Raw genomic sequence first — 17,037 nt, 5'->3', positions numbered from 1 at the left:
CTTGCTTTCTTTCTTTTTTTGTTCATATGTTATTCTCCTGGGGGGCTTCTTTCTCTTTCGAGTTTTGCATGGTTACGGTATATACCCCTTATCTGAATTTGCTGCATTGTGGATAAAGCGGATTGGGTCGAATGAACAATAGATATTCAACAATAAAAAATAACAAATAACAAACATTCCGTACCTTAAATCATCTTTTATGTTTACCAGAAACCTTACAAAGCGACTAGGCCACGGAAATCAGGCTCAAGTGGCGTCTTAATCTTTTCTCTAACTCGTTTTCGTCAAGCCTACCATAGTTGGTGCCTTGCAGCCTTAGGCACCAAGATTTGGTTGATCCCGAAAACAACATCAACCTGGCTTCTCTTCTCTTCCCCCTCCATCCACAACGTCGCCTCCTCCTCTGCGATACCGTGCATTCGCATTAAACGATCCGATAACCTCATATACACCTCCCAGTTCTCCTGTTTCGCAATGTGGATTATCAACTGGTGTAAGTGCTCCCCCCGAGCCCGAGACCCTCGGCCCAACCACCTATCCGCTTCCCAGGCGTCGGCAAGAACCAAGAGAGAAGGGCTGGCTTCACTGGATAAGAAATTCGGCTTGGAATAACTGGATAGTGTTCTTTCAGTTCATGCCGGATAAGAAAGGCCTAGTTCTCGCTGGCTTTAAAATGCCGCGGTCCCTGTGCGGCCTGTGATTGATTGAGGTCTTGGAAGTTCAGCTTTACTGACCTGGTATTTTTCTTTGTGTTTACAGTCTACGATGTGCTCGCCTCTCTTGGCTTGCTGAACAAGCACGCTAAGCTTCTTTTCCTCGGTCTTGATAATGCCGGAAAGACCACCCTGCTCCACATGTTGAAGGTGAGTCAATCGTGTGATAAGACACCTGCGCCGATTGAGGGCGAAGTTAGAGCTGTTTAGAGCTTTTATTAATGGGAGCTTGGCGAATCTCTGACAAGAGTGATTGGGATACACTGGCTCGAAATACCGGATACTCCCTCGGCGCAGGACCTAGGGCATATGGCGTGATGGAACGTGGCTAACTGTGTTATCTCTCACCGGATAGAACGACCGTGTTGCTGTCCTCTCACCGACTGCACACCCTACCTCTGAGGAGTTGGCCATCGGCAACAACCGTTTCACTACCTTCGATTTGGGTGGTCACCAGCAGGGTAAGTTGAGCATCTCCGACCCGCGGAATCATTTCCGGGGGAATTCTCCCTATTTAGTGGAGCAGCTCCGCTAATCGATATGATTTTATTCTAGCTCGTCGTCTGTGGAAGGACTACTTCCCTGAGGTTAGCGGTATCGTCTTCCTGGTCGATGCCAAGGATGTCGAGCGTTTCCCCGAGTCCAAGGCTGAGCTCGACGCTCTTCTCGCCATGGAGGACCTCTCCAAGGTCCCCTTCCTTGTCCTCGGAAACAAGATCGATCACCCCGATGCTGTGAGCGAGGATGAGCTGCGCCACCAGCTTGGTCTATACCAGACCACCGGCAAGGGCAAGGTTCCTCTCGAGGGAATCCGTCCCATTGAGCTGTTCATGTGCAGTGTTGTCATGAGACAGGGTGAGTTTATCTCAAGTTATGATTTGTTACATCTTAATAGCACCCGCTGACATTTTTCACCAGGTTACGGCGAGGGTATCCGCTGGCTCTCCCAGTACGTTTAAAGTGACTCCGCTTTGTTACGTCTCAGAATCCCCACTTCTCACGCTTGTCTCACCCAACTTGGTCCCCCATTTTCCTCCCTTTTCACTTCACCGAATATGGACAGAAGGATAATGGCCTGGCTCACATAACAACCCCCCCCCCCCCCCCCCCACACATCTCTCCCAAATAATCATCTACCCCTCCCTCCACAATACCTCTAGATAGCTACCGCAATGGTACCTACCTCCTATCACCCTTCAACAGCTTGACGTCTTGATATGTCCTTCGACTCCGCTTGTACCCTCACTCAGTGCATGTCCTTTGGCTCAGTCTCAGCCCTTGTATCGCTTCCCCCTTGGTCTACGTTATGCTTTCCCACTTTTTTGTTTACACTGCTGCCAGTTAGCCGGTGAATTTCCATTTTTTTTTCTTCCTACGATAGTTCCAAACAGTGGATGGCTCTTTTATACCAAAGAAACCTAGGAGTTTCATACCTGGAGTATGCAGGCGTGGTAGCAGCAGTGTCACTTCGCCTACATATATGTATGTACTTACCCACTGTTCAAATTCAGTAAACTGTCTTGACGAAGCTTGAAATGCGATCTGGAACCTTAAAAGCCACAGAAACTACCTAGGCAAGCCACAGGTGCATGCCTGATGTCACAAAGTCGTAGTACGAATCCGGTAATAGCTAACATTAAAGAGCACCGCGCATCCGCGCGCGCAGTCCAAGTTCCAGGCATCCATGGATGTCTTTAGGCAGGTACCTAGTAACCCTGGGAATACCCGACCTTGAAGATGCACATCTCTTTAACACTGTTTTAAATAGAGCATCGTGGCTCAATGATATTGCAATCTCGCTCAGCTTGGAGGGCCAGGGACCAATACTGGTGATGATCATTAGCGCACTGATTGTATTGTTCTCGTTATCAATGGCCAATCCTCCAAATTTAGTAACGGAGGCGGGTAGTGGGAAGTTTTGAAGGCATTTGAGGATATTTGCGATTTGTGCAAAGATCTTCTTTTTCTCCTCAAATTCCAGGTCATCTAGCTATCTATCTAGAGGAATACCTGGCATGAGCTTCTGAAGAATCCAACCTTACTGTGGCTCCCCTTTTGCAGATGTGTTTCCAGCCCAGCTATACAGACGAGAGACAACGTCCCTAAGGGTTCGAAGGTTGGGTCTAGCACAGCCCCGGATAGAGTCATCATAGCAACCTCATTCTCGACACGATCCACCGCTCCCATGTCTTTGGCATCCGAGTTTGTCACACAGATAATCAGATGGATAGTGCCGGAGGGGATAGCTATATAGCCGGGCTTGTTCTGGCAGACATTATTTTCCCTCTCGAGTGGAGACGGCAGAGACATGCGATATACAGAGTTATCGTACTTGAAGGGGCATTCCGGGTCATAGGCAATTGGTTCAACTAGAGTATCTGCCTAGTGAGCTTCTTTAGTAGGGCTCATAGCCATGACATCTTCGAGCACATACTGGCAGACCGAACGTTTTCTTGAGTAACCCATGTATTCCGTTGATGAAATCAAGACGGGCTTGATAATTAGAGTGATTTCGACTCACTTCGTGTTATTCAGTGAAAGAAGAACTTGCCGAGTAAGTCTTTGTTTGTGATGAAGAGTCGTGGGGGGTCGACGGGTTGACTGTTCTTGCAAAGCGAAAAAGAAACTCCGAGAATGTTTCGTCACATTTTTCCAGGAAAAGGATTCCGTATCGACCTAAGGCATCCAGGAGCTTGGCTCTTATGTGGCTTTGAAGGCAATCTCAAATGAATAAGAAATTTATGCAAATCTCAAATGCTTAAGCCGGACTTAAGGGACTTAGGTTTAGGTAATAGGGTACCGGATTTAAGGGACTTAAGTTCAGGTTATAGGTAATAGCCTAATAGGGTAACCGAATCAAGGCAATATTGTGCATCGAGGTACTAGTATAAGATAAATTTTCTCAATGCTGTGAAATCCTGCTTGACTTGCAATCTTGAACCTTCCCTGAATTGGACGCATAAGCATTTCAGGTCAGGCAGTCCGTCTTCTTCCACCTATCTTCTTTACCATTCCTTTTGCACAACATCAGAATCATGGCGGAAACTGTTCTTCTCGTCGCTGATGTGCAGAATGGCGTCGTGGATCTGGTCCTCGGCAGTTCAAGCCACAAGGATGAATATCTTCGACGCATGTCCACTGCCATCATTGCCGCTCGCAGGGCTGGTGTACAGGTCATTTACTGTGTCATAGACCTTCGCAAGGGCTACCCTGAAGTGAAAGTCAACAGCGCCCTCCACAATGCCCTTAAATTTATGGGCAGGTTTCTCCAAAGCGATGGCTCCACCGACATACACGCAGACATAGCGCCTCAGGAGGGCGACCTGCTTGTTCATAAGCGTCGTGTATCGGCCTTTGTTGGGAGCGACTTGGAGATCATCCTGCGCAGCCAGGGTATCGAGAATCTGATTGTGACAGGTTTATCGACAAGTGGTGTTGTGCTGTCTACGGTTCGCCAAGCAGCGGATTTGGACTTCAACGTCACTGTGCTGGAGGATCTTTGTTTTGAGATGGAATCTCAGGAGGATACGCACAAGTTGCTGATTGAGAAAGTCTTTCCTGCCCAGGCTACGGTGAAGACATCGCAGGCCTGGATTGATGGCCTGTAAGGCAAATCAAGCTCAATCAGAGGAGGATTTATGAATATCGCGTCGCCTCAAATGGGATTAGCTTGCAAGACAAAGATTAGAAGACCATCAGAGGTGATCATGGGGAGGCATGACAACAAGGCATTCAAAATTCTGCGACCCATTGCCTTTGCCTTCACACATGTGCACAAAAAGCAACGCCAAAAGAAGGTGCAGGAGTCAGTTATTTGCTGTATGAAACTTTGATGATCAATTGTGTCGGAAGTCGGAAAGGATCATGTAGTTAAGTTAATCAGCTTCATTGGTCAGCCGCACAAGTTGCTTAGAGATTCGAGAGAATCATTGGAAGAGACAGATACATACATCATGGATGCAAGCTATACCATTACATGCTTTTCGACCCTGGCTATGCGTTCATAGAATTGGATGTTTTGGCGCAAAGTGAAATGAGCTCCCATAAATTATCAATTATGCATTATTCCTCATCAATCAATCAACGATCATTCTACAGTCTACTAGGTACTAGTCTGCACATCATGGGAGCGTAGCATTCAATCGTCTTCTGGTGGCTCCTGTAAAGCGCTATATACTGAAAACATTATTCTGTCCCTACAGTATACTATTACCTGAGAATGTCAAAATCGGAAAAGGTAATCTTGAAAGAACATGAACTATTGAGCAACCTCATGAAGCCCGGGAGTCATCTTTATAAAGTCCAAAATAAGCTCATAGTTAGGCCATCGACTTTCAAGGGTATTCCGGTCATTCGGAAATACCGTTGATTTGCACGTGCAGCACTAGAGTCAGTGACGCATGGACTTTGCCATCTCTAGGCCGCCTTTAACCATCATTAACCATAATTAATATCTACTAGCAGGTCTAGCGTCTTCATTGGCGACTACACGGAGCACAGACCCTTGGAAGAGCTCATCTATTTCTCCTGCCGCAGCGGGGGAAGCTCGGCTTCCCCGATCCCCTATGTCCGACCCAAACTGAACCCCTTTCAGGAAGTCAATGCGAAAATCTGGGGATATCCGAGGACCCTTCTTTGAAGCCCGCATGTTAAAGCGACATGCATCCACCCCCTGCTTCTGGTCATCCTCGCTGGATGAGTTCGCTTTTCCTACAAGTATTCTGCGGCTTATTGTATGCACATTATGGATACGCGGAAAGTCGAATCGACCCATGAGGAATATGCCCCCGCTGAAGAGGTAAATCCTCGACCGGTGGAAGATGAAGAGATTACAATCTACCAGGTGGGATGGCGGACAATCATGGCCATTATCGCTCTTTCATTTGCGAATAATTGCGCTGCTATCTCAAATACGGTTGGTCATTTTTGGATCGGTTGTACGTGATTCTTCTAACGAGATTCTTTTTGCAGACGAATACAATTATTACTTTCCAGATCGAGGATCTCGGTTCTGCGTCCCTTGCCTCTTGGATTGCTAACTCGAATTTGCTGATGACGCTTGCATTTGGTCCTATCTTTGTAAGTTGACTCTGGCTGCATGCTTTGGACCCCAGTCTAACTTTTTGCCCTTCTCTTTTTTTTTTTCCAAAGGGCTCCCTTAGCGATCGATTGGGAAAGAAATGGTTTATCGTTATCTGTAGCGTGATCGGAATCGTTGGCTCTGTCATATCAGGTACCGCGCATGAGACCAAGGTTATTGTCGCTGGCAATACTTTGACAGGATTGGCAAATGCAGGATGTGTAAGTCTATAACCTCGGTCATTTAAATTCCCTCTTCTTGCGTGAGGAAATGACTAACGTTCCATTTATCTGGTTAGATTATGGGAATCCCTGCCGCCCAAGAAGTTACCCCCAACAAGCTCAGGCCATGGACTATGGGCTTCTCTCAGGCTTTCGCTAGTATTATGGTCATTGTTGGTACCGTCGCTGCTGGGGCTTTTGTGAAATATGAAACTTGGCGCTGGTCCTACTACCTGAACGCCTTTATCTACGCAACATCCGCCTCACTGGTCTTTTTCTTTTACCACCCGCCACTGACTGGCATGCGCCGGCAGCAAGGTGAATTGCGTGAGATCCTGGCCAAGGTCGATTACTTCGGGATCTTCCTCTTTGCCGGTTCAATCGCCTCTCTTCTGATTGCTTTGACCTGGGGCGGTGCTACGTATGCATGGTCATCTCACCAGGTGATTGCAACTTTAGTTGTCGGTCTCGTCGGACTGCTCGGCTTTGGTATTTACCAGTGGCGGTTCACCTCGCAGGGCATCTTCGACCACCGGATGTTCGAGTCAAGAAACTTTCCTATCCTGCTATTCGTGTGTACTGTGGATGGAATGCTTCTTCTAGGAGTGAATGTTCTATACGCGCAGCAGATCGCAGCCATGTTCACCACGGACGCGGTGAAGATTGCAACTATCTTGATCCCTTACCTCGCTACGTCGGCATTCGGATGTCTGCCCGCCGGCTGGATCATGGCACACACAAAGTCTTACCGTGTCATGCTGGTTTCTGCGCTGTTATGGTGCAGTCTGTTTACCGGACTTATGGCTCTCATCACGCCTGATCGACTCAGCTGGGCCTATGCTTTTTCGTCCCTATTTGGCATTGGAACAGCAGTTACCACGGTCATTCCCGGTAAGAACTATATATCCATACTTTTATAATGCGGTTCTCGACGTAATCTAACCTTTGCATAGTTGTCGCCATGGGCTTATCTGTTCCGTCCTTCCTGCTTGGAACAGCGGGCACCATCAGCGTATCATGTCGGGCTCTTGGTGGAATCATTGGAATTACGATATTCACTACAATATACGATAATAAGATCGGCTCGGCATTGGTTCAGGATGTTGGATCCGTATTGATTGCCTCCGGTAACGGGAATCTTACTGGCAATGTCGTCGAGGCTCTTCAAAGCACCAACCCTTACGCCCTCGATCTAGTATCAGGTTTGCCCCAGTCACTGGTACCCGCCATCCGTGGTGCGCAGGCCGCCGCAGTGACGTATTCTTGGAAGTATGTCTGGATTGCAATCTGTGCTGTCGTGGCAGCCAATGCGTTGGTTGCACTTTCGTTGCAGTCTGTGGCAAAGAAAATGACGGACCATGTTGAGTCTGCGCTGGAGAAGTCAACAGTTCGTGATAAGCAGATGATGGTTGTGCATTAAGTGAATATGTTTGTTTCGGTTTGATTCTAGTGCGATTGATCTTTCTGGAAAGGACTTGAACGTTTATTCGAAGGAGTGGGTGGGCCGGTCTGGTCTTTGTTTCTTCCATGTTCTCATCAAATTTTAGGTAGTCGCGAGCCTAAACCTATATAATAAGTATTAATTTTTATCAAGTTCGGAACCTGGTGCATTTGAATGTTTGAAACCAGTAAAGGTAACAAAGACTCCATTGAATCTTTGAAATTCAGCCACGGGGTAATCGGTAGCAGATAGTATACCCGACTTGCCAGTGAATATCTACAAGTAAAAGCCTCAAGTGCTGGAAACAATTGTAGGAAGAATAGGTAACATTTTGCAATATTGTTGAGTATGTCCACGGGTACATTCAATGTTCTAAAGTCCGTAACTCATCCTCATTTCAACCAATCAATCTAGCTCTTCTGAACAGCAGCTAGAGCCTGCTCTTCAACATCCCGAGTACAATCTACATACAACCCCTTCAAATCCAGTCCCTTCCCAGCACAAAGCCACACACAAGTCCACGCAGGCAACGCACCCGCATAATGAGGTCTCTTTTTCCCAATAGCCTCCATATGTTCAATAACATACGGCGCCTCAACCTTCGTCTTCTCAGGAAACGCCGTCTGGTGCAAACTGGTATCAATTTCACCAGGATGAATACTAAACACCTCAATCGCATTCTCCACCTTCCTCTCAACCCTCTGCACCTGCTCCAACTCAATCTGCAGCGTCCCCGCAAACTTAGTAATAGCAGTCTTGGCACAGTTATAGCTGCTAGTCCACGGCAACGTCGCCGTCGCCGCGCGCGAAGAAGTAAAGATGATCGTCCCCGCATTCCGCGCCATCATCTCCGGCACAACGAGGCGGGTGATTTCGACCGGCGCCCGCACGTTAAGCTCCATCACGTCCCACCATGATTCCGCGTCCGTCAGGTGGAAGGGCTGGAAGATGTTGCTTCCTGCGTTTAGAATCAGGATGTCGATTTCGCCGAGCTGCGCGCGGACTTCCCGGATGAGGCGCGCTTGGTCATCCCGGTCGAGCACGTCGGCGGTAATTCCGATCGCTTTCCCCGCTTTCCCCGCGCGGGAGTGGAGGGCCACGAGCTCGGCTGTTGTGGAGGATACTTCGGTGGCGGTTCGGCCGGTTATGGCGACGTTGGCGCCGGCTTGCGCGAGGGCGAGGGCCATTTCTCGTCCGATTCCTCGTCCTGAGCCTGTTACTAGGGCATTTTTGCCGTGTAAGGATCCGGCGAGGATAGTAGGGGAGATGGCCGGGTACACGTCGGTTCGAAGTGTGAATGGTGAATTCATCTTGTGGGTGGATTCAAGACAGTGTGTATAGTATTTTTCAGGGTCCAACCTTGGGATTTTGGCTTTCCTGGTGTTGCCTTGTCACTGTGTGGTTGTGTATTTGATAGTCTGGGATGACATACATATATGCATGCTAGAAGCTTGAGGGATTTGACATGGAGATCCCAGAAATCGGAAATCCCGAAATTGCCAAATTGATAAATTCGGGGTATTCCAAGTTGGCGGGGTAAAGGGTCCAGCTGATATACCTGGACTTGGAATTGCCGCTATAAAGCTTGTTTGACTGGCTTTTGAATCCATTCAGACTCACACATTTTGAAAATGGCAGCCTTCGAGATATACATCCCCAAAAATCTGACCTTCGATGTCTACATTGCCATTGTCCAAACAGCTCGTGTTTGGGCAGACGGCTATGACAGAAAGGTACCAAAAACAACCAAGAGTTGAATTCCATTGGCCAACTCGGAAAACCCAGCTAACAACCTACAATCGCTTCAGGACATCGCTCGACTCTCAGCCACCCTTGCACCAGAAGTGATCGTGGACTATACACTGATTGTCCCTGGATGGGGAGAGAAGAAATATTCAAAAGACGAGTTCGCCGCTGAATGGACGTCCGAGGAGCATCTCGGAAACAAGGCGCTCGCAACGCAGCACCTCCTTGCCCAGCCTTATTTCAAGAGCGTGACCGAAGATGAAATCATTGTGGAGTGGCAGCAGATTGCGGCACATGGGAGGCGGGAAGACGAGGTGAAGGATTCATCTGGAAAGATTGGGGAGATAAGTGATGGGCATAGCTATATGGAACATCTGTTTCGACGAGACGAGGCTGGAAACTGGAAAATCGCGAGAATAACACCGTCGTTGTTGTATCAGACGGGTGATTTCCAGCGGGTTAGACGTCCGGTTGGAGCTCCATAGATTTGAGGTTGCAGGAGTTCAACCCTATGTCTAGCTGTTTATGTACTAAGTTCCTATCCCTTGCATTGATTGGCAACATTAGAACTAGAGATCATATGCGAGATTTCCATCCCCTCTGTTTTATTATCCGAACACTCTCTGGACACAAGTGATTGACTCTGAGCAGCTCACTCCGGCTGAGCCTGTACAGGGATTTGGTTAGTGGCCCAGCGCCTTTGTAGCCCAAGGCTAACTCATGGCTCAACCAGCGTCTCAAGGTACTGGGAAATACCCGACCAATATGAATACAAAACAATAAAGTCAAAAAAAAGGGAACATAAGCACACTCTCGCAGGGTGATTGGCTTCCAAGGTCGTGGGAAACGCAATGAAACCAATCAGTTCTACATGTCTATCGGTCGTAAAGCAGACGGGCGTAAGTGGCGTCCAATGAAAAGAGCAATGGGACTATTATGCGCTTTTGTTCCTGGCCAAGCGATTAGGAACGGATATTGGTGAGAACTTTGCGAGTACGAAGGGCTTATACAGGCTCTCTCATTCGTATTCTAAGCACTTGAGGGTCAAAATCTCGAACTTGACAAGGATAAGTGTACTTCCTCAATACTTCCTAAATAATTACAAGTCGAAGAGCAGTGTCCAAGACCTGTCATTGGTACGAAGTACTTTTGTTTCTCTTTCAGGACACCTAGGTGGAGAACATGGATCAATTGAATTCAGAACACAAGACCAATCAATAAGCAGAAACGAGATAAGAATAAGATGAACCAGGTCCCAACCCCCTTTCCAGGATGCCGAGGTACACATTCCGTCCAGATGTTAAGAAACAAAAGCATGAAGCGAAAAAGGGGGTGGAAAAAAAAAAGAGAAAAATAAATGGAGGCGAAGAAAAAGGGTGAAAAGAAAAGTAGAAACAGGTCAAGAGTTCCGCTCCGGAAGTAACAAAGGTCGCGCGAGTCGGCCAGGAATGATGAAGACGGGTTTTCGCATGTCGTACGGGGCGCGTCCGGGAGTCGAGGTAGATCAGGGGTTCACTGGATTATGGCGGAGGTTGAGGAGCGGGAGTGGGGTGTAATGGTATCGGCTGCCCCGGGGGTGAATGGGGGTTCCTCGTTCGTTCATCGCTTCGTAGGTCTGCGGAGGTCGTAGGAAGGGTTGATTGAAGGTCATATGGCGAGGGGGTTTTCTGTCAATGCGTTGAAATGGCTTATCTCCGCCCGAACCTGCTGCACACGGGGAAGCTCGTATCGAATTCTTTATTTCTTCTTTTGCTTTCGCTGTGGGGTGTTGGGTCCGCCGGAGCTCATGCTACCGTAAACGTACTTTTGTTTCTTTTCGGCTGGTTTCAAGATCTGAGGGGGAAAGAAAAAAAAGGATCAGTATCACCGTAATCATGGAGTGAAAAGTTGTGTTGGAAAAAAGGAAACTCACCTGGAAGGAGCAGAGCAAGCTCTCGTCGACGCTCATCATGGCACCCGCATTGTCGAATTCACCGCAGTAGTTGGGTGCGCTGAAAAGCGTAACCAGCTGGCGCTTGGAGAAGAATTCATAACCGTCCTCAACAACTTGATGCGCGCGGCATATCAAGTCCATATCGTGTTTCTGGAGGAATCGTGAAACCACGTCGGGTCCGAATGTGAACGAGACACCACGGTCGTTTTCGCTCCAGCCAGTGATATCCTTGTCGGGATCGGACCACAAAAGATCGCACAAGAGGCCGCAGTCAGGGATCTATTGATAGTCAGCGAATTTGGCTCTCAGCCGGATGAGCTCTGACACCAATTTCTGGCCACTTTTTTGAGTCCAACACAACCGCACATGCCAACAAATCCAAGCCAGAAAAGGCGTAAATGGAGAAAAGAAGGAAAGACTGAAAACTTACATCAGTGGGACGCATGACACGGCGGATCTGCTCCATGGAGTTCAGGTCGGGGCTCAGACCACCGTGCATGGTGAAAATCTTCTCATCGATGATGGCGGCAATGGGAAGGCAGTTGAAGCAATCGGTGAAAGTCTTCCACAGCTTAATGTTGTAGCGACGCTTGCACTCGTCGTAGAATCCATAGATACGATTGATAGAGGCGCATTCGTGGTTACCACGGAGGATGAAGAAGTTTTCGGGGTACTTGATCTTGTAAGCGAGCAGGAGGCAGATAGTCTCAAGCGACTGCTTGCCACGATCGACGTAGTCACCGAGGAAAAGGTAATTAGCCTCTGGGGGGAATCCGCCGTATTCGAAAAGACGCAAAAGGTCGTAGTATTGACCGTGAATATCACCGCAAATCTAAACAAGTGCCCGACGCGTCAAAAATCACAGTTTTACCCGTGGGGATGGAATGCTGGGGAGGCGGCGCCACATACCTTGATGGGGGCTTCAAGCTCCAAGAGAATAGGCTGAGAGATGAAGATCTCACGAGCCTTGGTGCAGAGGAAACGAATTTCCGACTCGAGCAGCTGAACTTGCTTGCCCGGCCGGCTGCCTCTCACCTCTAGCAGCCGGTCAATAATGGAATCCAAATCAACTTCCTGATCGGCCATGTCGAGCGGCTCTTAATGTAACAAATTAAAAGAAATGGAAAAAAAAAAACACCGAGCGAACCGGAAAAAAGCAGCACGCGCGGGGGGAGGAGGAAGGGATGGCTTCCGGAGCGGTCGAAGTTTTGATGACGCGGTAGTAAAGTTCTGCAAGCCACACAGAAATTAGCGATCAGTTTAAGAATGACAATAGAGGCAGTCCGGTTCTCAAATCCCGAATCAGCGCCAAGGGAGACAGGCGCGTTCCCGATGACGAGAAATTTTTTTCCACCCAGGCACAGATTTTTTTTTTCTTCAACCAGATCCACCCCCCTAGGTGAGAGGAGGTATCAACAGATATGAAAGGGCCAGACGTACAAATGACACTCTCAATGAGACCAAAGACTCAGGGATCTAAAGGCCCTGGCAGCCGCGAAGTGATAGGGAGACGTGAGTCTGGCTGAGATGGCAGTGTGATCAAGTCGGTAAAGTGCTCCCAGTGAAAATTTATGGATGGCCAAACAAAGAAAGATAGGTGGGTAAAACCGGTTCTCCGGCGCCTCGAGTGTGAGTGAAAAGAAACCACGAGGGTTGGATTCGAGGGGATAGGAGGGGGAAGATCCGGAAGCGATGAAGTTTTCCAAAAGAGAAAATATGAGCAGTTGAGTTCAATGGGGCGAGAAAGAGAAACAAAGTGCCTCACAAGAGTCGATGCGAAAACTGTGGACGCGATGATCAAGTTTTGACGGGATGAAGAGAGGAGAATCTTGCACAGGGAGAGAAAGCGGGAAGGCAAGTTGTGTTTGCAGGTGTTTGGCTTTGCGATCAACGCCATGACTATTTATATACCATTTTTTCTTCTAAACATCTTTTCTTTTGCATTGTTGTTTTTTAATTTCTTATTGCTTCTTTTTACTTGACCCTATTCATCTTTTGATGGTGATGATGTTCATGGAATTTTTTTCCTCTTTTTTCTTTTGCCACCATTCCGGTCTCGCCGTGGAGGGGTTGCGTTGCCGCCGGTCGAGACCCCATCGTATAAATAGCTAAAGTACCATGTACGTACCGTAGGCCCTAGCGTCACCCCTCAATGAATTTAGTATAGTATATAGTCTATGAAATGATCAGAATTTGAGCAGAAGCATTTGAGATCCTAAGCATAATGCCCATTGTTCTTGGCACCATCATGCATTGTTGAGATATCCTGGAAATACATTCATGCTTCCTATTGGACCAACTCCAGTCCACGCTGGTCCTCGAGTGACTAGCCTAGTAGGTAGTATCATCTTCCAAGGTTGAAACATTGCAAGTTACATGCAGTGTTGAGTACTAAAGGTTTACCATGCAGGAAGAGCCTTGGGGGTCTAACCGGGAGAAAGTCTAGGCTTTGGCACATAGTGAAAATTATGAACTGGTTCATAGCATCATGCTAAATACTCTTCATGAATAGAGAAATAAGCAGAAGAAAATTTGCAGAGACACACGCCCACCAGGCAGGCTCAGAGAGGAAACAAGAGGGGAATAAGAACATAAGACAAACCCGAGACAACAGAAAAAAAAATGAGTAAGAATCATACCACCAACGCCAACTTGCCCGGAAGAAAATAGAAAAGAGAAAAGAAAAAAGCATAAAAAGCATAAAATACACACGCTCTAGAACTCGGTCTTTCACAATAGCCTCCGAAAGGACAAAACGGAAAAAAAAATATGCCGCAGGGTCATTTTGATGGGAATCATGCTGCAAATCAATGAGAGAGCAACAAAGAAATTGACAAGAACTGAAAAACGCAAAAAAAGGCCGTAAATGTTCATACATCCAACCCACCATATCTCATAAGTCATCAAACGCCATAAACGATGCAAAGGCAGCAGCTCGGAAGGCATGCTCGGAGAATATCGATCCGGAAAGATAGCTGACATGTGTTGTTGATTAGTCTTGAGGCCTGGAGCTGGAGGGCTCAAGAGACCGATGAAGAGGATCCATATTTGGAGAGTAATGAGAATGGAATTTTTCCTCGAGAGATGTGGAGTGTGGGGGGGGTTTTTTTCACCTCTCGAAGGACATGTATTTATCCACCCAACGTATGGCCTGCGCTCAGAATAGCGTGGCTATTTGTCCGAATGGGGGTAGTTGGGAGTGGGGAATGATCCAAGCCAGGTCGAGCCAGATGGGCTGCAATCTCCTTTTGAGGACTGTCCCAAGGGTGGTCCCCCAAAACTGTAAGCCAATTTTGACCCACATCCTGTCGGAGAGCTTCCAGCTGCTGGCGACACAGCTCTTGATCTAAAACCCAGTCTTGAGCGGGAGGAAGTGCCGCTGCAGTCGCTTGCAGTGGAGGCGGAGGGGGGCTGGAGGAATTCCCTTGTTTCGGAAGACCCAGGATGCTGGAAGATCCGGACTGTGCGACACTGTCTAACTTCCACTGGTCATGCGGAACGACAAAAGATGGCTGAATCGGTGCATGCATTTGCTGGGTGGGAGAGATTGGGGGAACTGCGGGACCCGGACTACCTAGGCCATCCGTAGTAAATGGGTTATCCGTTGACAGATCCACGATTCGACGCCGTTGAATTTTCTTTCGGCGATTGGTACCATCCATCTCCTGCTGTGCCACAGCCTTTTCTGGTGGTGGTGACTCCGTCTCGTTATTAGGGGTCTTGGGCAGTGCCTTTCCCTGGATGATCGCAGCAGTAGGTTTTTGTACCACGGCCACTTCATCCGCTGCGCTGGAACGTACCACAGGAGCAGCTTCAGGCTCCGCAACCCGATCAACAAGTTGCTTTCGCTCAGTGTACCCGGGTCCACGACCATCGATTATGATATCCTCCGCATAGCCAGGAGTGCGGCGGAAGAGATTCATGATGACAACGCGGTAGTTGGAATGGGTCTTGACAAATGGGTTGCCAGACACCCAAATCTCCCGTATCTCAGGGAGACTGGTGAGGCGTGCCATTTCCGTCGGATCCATTAGGTTATTATCACGAAGGTCGAGTCTCTCCAGAGACAACAGACGCTCAATTCCAGCCAAGGAACGAAGACGGTTGCCACGAAGGTTTAGAGCGGTGATAGCCGGAAGAGGGTTGCGGGAAAGCGAGTGCATAGACTCGATCATGCAGTGAGACAGGTTAAGGGCACGAAGAGACATCAGGGATGAGAGGCTGTCTGGGATTTCGGTGAGAAGGTTGGACGAGAGATCCAAAGAATTCAGAGTAGTAGCCACCGGGGCCAGGCTCTCGGCAGAAATGGAAGTCAACGAGTTTTCGGGAAGGCCAAGGTGACGCAGGAAGCGCCATTTCGAAGCAGGGAGAACGCCCGGCAACAATGTCGCTGAGCTTCCAGCCCGGCCACCACCCGAGGTATCACTGGAGTTGGAGCTTCCCGAGCCGGTGCGTCGAATACGGGCCGACTGACCTCGACGGTGGCCGTGTTTTGTTGTCGGACGTTGCGGCGAGATACTTCCAGTCCGAGCCCGGTGGACCTTTGCGCCCTCAGACCCGGCTCGCATCATCGGGACGGACTTGGGGCTGGTACTGGTTGCAAGTGCCGTATCAGCGATGGGGGAACCGGGAGCAGAGAGGGAGGTATGATCAGATGCGTGAACAGGTTGGGTGCTGTTGGTCCAGCCAAGCGGTGGGGACTGCTGGGTTTTGGCGGAACGTCGACGACGCTTGTCCATGTCGTCCAGCACAATTCGCGTCAGTAGATCGGCCGGGTCATCCAGATGAGCCCGTTTGATCGACAGGGTGCGTAGTTGCTCGGACAGTCGGTCCCAGCCGTAGAAAGAACGATAATCTATATCAATGATCTCTAAAGCACTCAAGTTTTTGAAGGAATGAAGCGGCACCGCGGTGTCGAAGGGGAACTCCTCATAGCCACGAATCAAACAAGCACGGTGATCAGGGGCCAATCGCAAACAGGGAATCTTGGTGAAAGCAGAGTAGAGGTATTTCAGATCTCCTTCCAAAGCCAACTTGGCCCGTTCAGACTTGGAGGCCGAGTCCTTGGAGCCGAGGCCAAATGAGGACCAGAGGCCACTCATACCAGACATAACGCTACGCACACTGGATACGGAGTGGATAGAAGCGCCATCGCCACCCTTGGATCGCTGAGGTTTACTCAAGAAGGAGACATAGGACTGGGAGACCTCGGTATGGATATTCTCCAACCGAACATTCATAGGCCCCACGGCAATGGATAGATCTTCGAAACGAGATAGGAGGTAGAAGAGGTGATGAGGGGTGAGAGTGAGCTTGGCGGGTTTGATATTTTGAGAAGCGAATCTCAATGCCCCAAAGGAGAGGGCCGAAGCTAATGAAGATGAGGTAGAGGAGAAGGCGCCGGTGGTGGTCGCAGCAGGGGGCGGCTGTGGGGTTCCGGCATTGGACTGGCGCCGAAGTTGTAGAGCGTTGGCGAGGGCTTTTTCATGTGTACGAACGAAGCTAGCCAGATTCTAAGGGGAAAAAAATCATGTCTCAGTAACCACGCGAAACTTGTTCGAGTTGATGTTGTACGAAAGTGGGTCAAAGGGGGGAAAAAAAAGAAGTCAAAAAAGTCTTACCTTGATGAAGAGTTGTCCATCCTCGGTGTTCAGCTTCTCCATGGTGGGATGAGGGGGGAAAGGGGATTCAAAGGGGATCCTCGCCTGAAGAAACTCAGAAGATTCAACAGAAGGTACCAGGAACGGTCGACATTGTGCTGTTGCGACCAGAGAAGGAGTGTCGCCTAGGCGATGCGAGGAGTTAGCGCGGAGGAGCAAGGTGGAGAGAGTTCCAAAGGGAATTTTTTACCTGTAATGAATGAACAGACTTGACAGATCAAATTGAAGTCAAGTCACAAATTA

The 17,037-nt window shown here is 48.7% G+C and overlaps 7 protein-coding genes across 7 annotated transcripts; 4 read left to right on the top strand and 3 right to left on the bottom strand.

Annotated features, from left to right (window-relative positions):
• Positions 1-474: 474 nt before the first annotated feature.
• On the top strand, positions 475-1,672 carry sar1 (Arf family GTPase SAR1; the record flags this gene model as incomplete). The annotated part of the gene is made up of 5 exons (XM_057163131.1): positions 475-493; positions 760-863; positions 1,069-1,174; positions 1,269-1,568; positions 1,632-1,672. The coding sequence occupies 5 exons, from the start codon at positions 475-477 to the stop codon at positions 1,670-1,672; spliced, it is 570 nt and encodes a 189-aa protein (XP_057021812.1).
• A 2,076-nt stretch (positions 1,673-3,748) lies between these two features.
• Positions 3,749-4,321, top strand: N7466_003733 (cysteine hydrolase family protein; the record flags this gene model as incomplete). Its single annotated transcript, XM_057163130.1, has 1 exon — positions 3,749-4,321. The coding sequence occupies one exon, from the start codon at positions 3,749-3,751 to the stop codon at positions 4,319-4,321; it is 573 nt and encodes a 190-aa protein (XP_057021811.1).
• A 1,136-nt stretch (positions 4,322-5,457) lies between these two features.
• Positions 5,458-7,434, top strand: N7466_003732 (uncharacterized protein; the record flags this gene model as incomplete). Its single annotated transcript, XM_057163129.1, has 5 exons — positions 5,458-5,628; positions 5,685-5,792; positions 5,865-6,014; positions 6,092-6,905; positions 6,968-7,434. 5 exons carry the CDS (start codon positions 5,458-5,460, stop codon positions 7,432-7,434), a joined length of 1,710 nt encoding a protein of 569 aa, XP_057021810.1.
• A 431-nt stretch (positions 7,435-7,865) lies between these two features.
• Positions 7,866-8,765, bottom strand: N7466_003731 (SDR family NAD(P)-dependent oxidoreductase; the record flags this gene model as incomplete). The annotated part of the gene is made up of 1 exon (XM_057163128.1): positions 7,866-8,765. The coding sequence occupies one exon, from the start codon at positions 8,763-8,765 to the stop codon at positions 7,866-7,868; it is 900 nt and encodes a 299-aa protein (XP_057021809.1).
• A 321-nt stretch (positions 8,766-9,086) lies between these two features.
• Positions 9,087-9,686, top strand: N7466_003730 (uncharacterized protein; the record flags this gene model as incomplete). The annotated part of the gene is made up of 2 exons (XM_057163127.1): positions 9,087-9,188; positions 9,264-9,686. The coding sequence occupies 2 exons, from the start codon at positions 9,087-9,089 to the stop codon at positions 9,684-9,686; spliced, it is 525 nt and encodes a 174-aa protein (XP_057021808.1).
• A 1,252-nt stretch (positions 9,687-10,938) lies between these two features.
• glcA (type 1 serine/threonine-protein phosphatase catalytic subunit GLC7) lies at positions 10,939-12,220 on the bottom strand (the record flags this gene model as incomplete). The annotated part of the gene is made up of 4 exons (XM_057163126.1): positions 10,939-11,034; positions 11,114-11,413; positions 11,565-11,966; positions 12,044-12,220. 4 exons carry the CDS (start codon positions 12,218-12,220, stop codon positions 10,939-10,941), a joined length of 975 nt encoding a protein of 324 aa, XP_057021807.1.
• Positions 12,221-14,265: 2,045 nt separating this feature from the next.
• N7466_003728 (leucine-rich repeat domain-containing protein) lies at positions 14,266-16,797 on the bottom strand (the record flags this gene model as incomplete). The annotated part of the gene is made up of 2 exons (XM_057163125.1): positions 14,266-16,647; positions 16,756-16,797. 2 exons carry the CDS (start codon positions 16,795-16,797, stop codon positions 14,266-14,268), a joined length of 2,424 nt encoding a protein of 807 aa, XP_057021806.1.
• Between the last annotated feature and the right edge of the window lie 240 nt (positions 16,798-17,037).

Source organism: Penicillium verhagenii (genome assembly GCF_028828195.1).
Source record: "Penicillium verhagenii strain IBT 33310 chromosome Unknown utg000005l_segment0_segment0, whole genome shotgun sequence".
NCBI lineage: Eukaryota > Fungi > Ascomycota > Eurotiomycetes > Eurotiales > Aspergillaceae > Penicillium > Penicillium verhagenii.
The sequence above is the reverse complement of the archived record's forward strand: the minus strand, read 5'-3'. Positions and strand labels throughout refer to the sequence as shown.